Below are 2181 nucleotides of genomic sequence, written 5' to 3'. Positions count from 1 at the left end.
AAGAGGTGGGCGATGATGGTGGGGCCCACGGTGGAGTAGCTCGCCTCCCCCACCCCCACCAGCCCCCGTGTCAGTAGCAGCAGCCAGAAGTGCTGGGAAGATGCAGGGGCGGGGACAGTCAGTGCTGGGGGGGTACATCCCACCCGTGCTCCCCAAAAGTGGGTGCCCCCCTGCACCAACCTGCCGGGGCACGAAGCTGCTGGCAAGGGTGACAGTCGACCAGAGGGCGATGCCCACGCAGAGCAGGAGGCGCCGGGAGCTGCGGTCCCCCAGGAACCCGAACAACGGTGCCAGCACCATGTAGCTGCTGATGAACACTGCGGGGCGCGGGGGTGTGAGCGGGCGCAGGAGGGGTGCAGCCCTGCCCTTCCCCTGCCTCGGGAGTCGGGCTGCCCCCGCCCTCACCAGTCTGGAGGAGCCCGGAGCTGCCGTCCCCGATGCCGAAGTAGGCCTCGATCTCGGGCAGGACGCCTGTGGGCAGAAGAGGGGGGTGAGACGGGCAGCACCGGCCCGTGCCGCCCCTGGGCCCTTCGCCCTCCTGCGCCCCGCACGGCTCTTCAAGCAGCGTTCGCTCGGGGCACGCCGAGCTGCCCCAACTCCCCGAAGCCTTGTCTTCGCGAGGCCGCCCTCCGCGTACCCAGCCCCGCCAGCACGCGTGCCCCCAGCGCGCCATACCGGCCACGGTGAACCGGTCCATGTAGTTGAGCAGGTTGACGTAGCAGAGCACCGCCACCATGAGCCGGGCGCGGCGCCCCGACACCCCGGTGACGGCCGCCATCTCCGCCTCGCCCAGGGGGGCCGGCCCGCCGCCCCCCTCGTCCTGCTCCTCCTGCGGCCCCTCATCCTCTTCCTCGTCCTCCTCCGTGCGGTCGGCCCGGCTCAGGAAGGGCGCACTGTCGGGGTGGGGGGTGCGCCCATGGCGGGCGGAGGGGGCACAAGCGCGGCTGTGGCCTGAGGAGCAGTGCCCGCGCCCTCACGTGACCCGCGCCCCCACGCACCACGTGACCCGCAGATTTCCCCGACCTCACGTGACCCCAGGCTCCCCCAAGACCTCATGTGACGGCAGCGCCGCCACGTGACCCGGAAGCGCCCCCGTCGCCCCCTCGCACCCCAAGAGCCCACGTGACCCCTCCGCGGTGACGCAGCGCTCCCCGAACCCCGCCAACTCACGTGACCCTGCGGCTGCCTCCCGCCCCGTCACCGCCCACGTCACCTGACCCGGCAACGGCTGCAACGTCACGCCCGGCTCCGCCCCTTCCCCCTCCGATCCCTATGGCAACCGCAGGGATTTCCCCGCCACGCGTCACCCACCTGCTCCCTCGGTCACCATGGCAGCCATGGGGGATACCCCCTCCACCGCACTCCCGTCTCACGTCACCATGGTAACCAGAGACCACCGCAGCCCTCTGTGGTGCCCAGACTGAACTTTCTGCGCATGTGCAGTCAGGCGCGCGGGGCGGGGGGTCCGTGCATGTGCGCCTCAGATCAGCTTAGTGAGGTTCGACGCCTTCAACGCATATGCGGAGGACCGGCTTGATAAGGAGTGCATTCAGCGCATGCGCTTACTGTGACCGGGGACTGCAGTCAGACGAGCGGACGCCAGAGGGCAGCAGAGGGAGTCTCCAGATAGGGGGGACTAGCGCACAGGTACGAACAGCTGGGGCTGCGTATGCGTGCAGGAATTCACGTGGACTGCCTTTTTGCGCATGCGCGTGAGACTGCGTTAGGAAACTTCGACGTACGCACGGAGGAGCGGCCCGGGGGGGGGGCGGTGCTGACGGTCTTTCTACGCATGCGCCTACTCAGGGCTAGGGCTGCAGCGAAGCTAGTGGAGTCCAGAGGGCAGTAGAGAGTCCTAGAGCGCGGGCGGACAAGGTTTTTTTAGGTAATTCCGATACCTATTGTTAGACCGACTCACTTTTTATGTATTTATTATTTATTTTTCCAAGTACTTGAGTTGATCTAATAACAGATTTCGCCTTTACTCAAATAGCCTTGTCTGTCTATGTTCTTAGAGTAGAGCAACACAGCAACCTACACCTCGGGGGGGGTGGTATTTAGTGCGCGCAGATACAAGCAGGCCTGAGGGCAGTAGGGTTCTCTGCGCATGCGCCTAATTAGCCGCAGGGCTGCAGAGAAGCCAGCGGACGCCAGAAGGCAGTAGAGACAGGCCCTGGATTG

General features: G+C 66.3%; 1 protein-coding gene across 1 annotated transcript in view; it reads right to left on the bottom strand.

Annotated features, from left to right (window-relative positions):
• SPNS1 (sphingolipid transporter 1 (putative)) overlaps positions 1-910 on the bottom strand; it is a 4626-nt gene extending 3716 nt beyond the window's left edge. Inside the window, 3 exon segments of the mRNA XM_006038434.3 lie at positions 181-317; positions 406-471; positions 676-910. Of these exon segments, the coding sequence (XP_006038496.2) occupies positions 181-317; positions 406-471; positions 676-778 (306 nt within the window). The 5' untranslated portion in view covers positions 779-910.
• Between the last annotated feature and the right edge of the window lie 1271 nt (positions 911-2181).

Source organism: Alligator sinensis, unplaced genomic scaffold, assembly GCF_000455745.1.
Source record: "Alligator sinensis unplaced genomic scaffold, ASM45574v1 scaffold1121_1, whole genome shotgun sequence".
Lineage (NCBI taxonomy): Eukaryota > Metazoa > Chordata > Crocodylia > Alligatoridae > Alligator > Alligator sinensis.
This window is presented reverse-complemented; position numbering and strand designations above follow the sequence as displayed.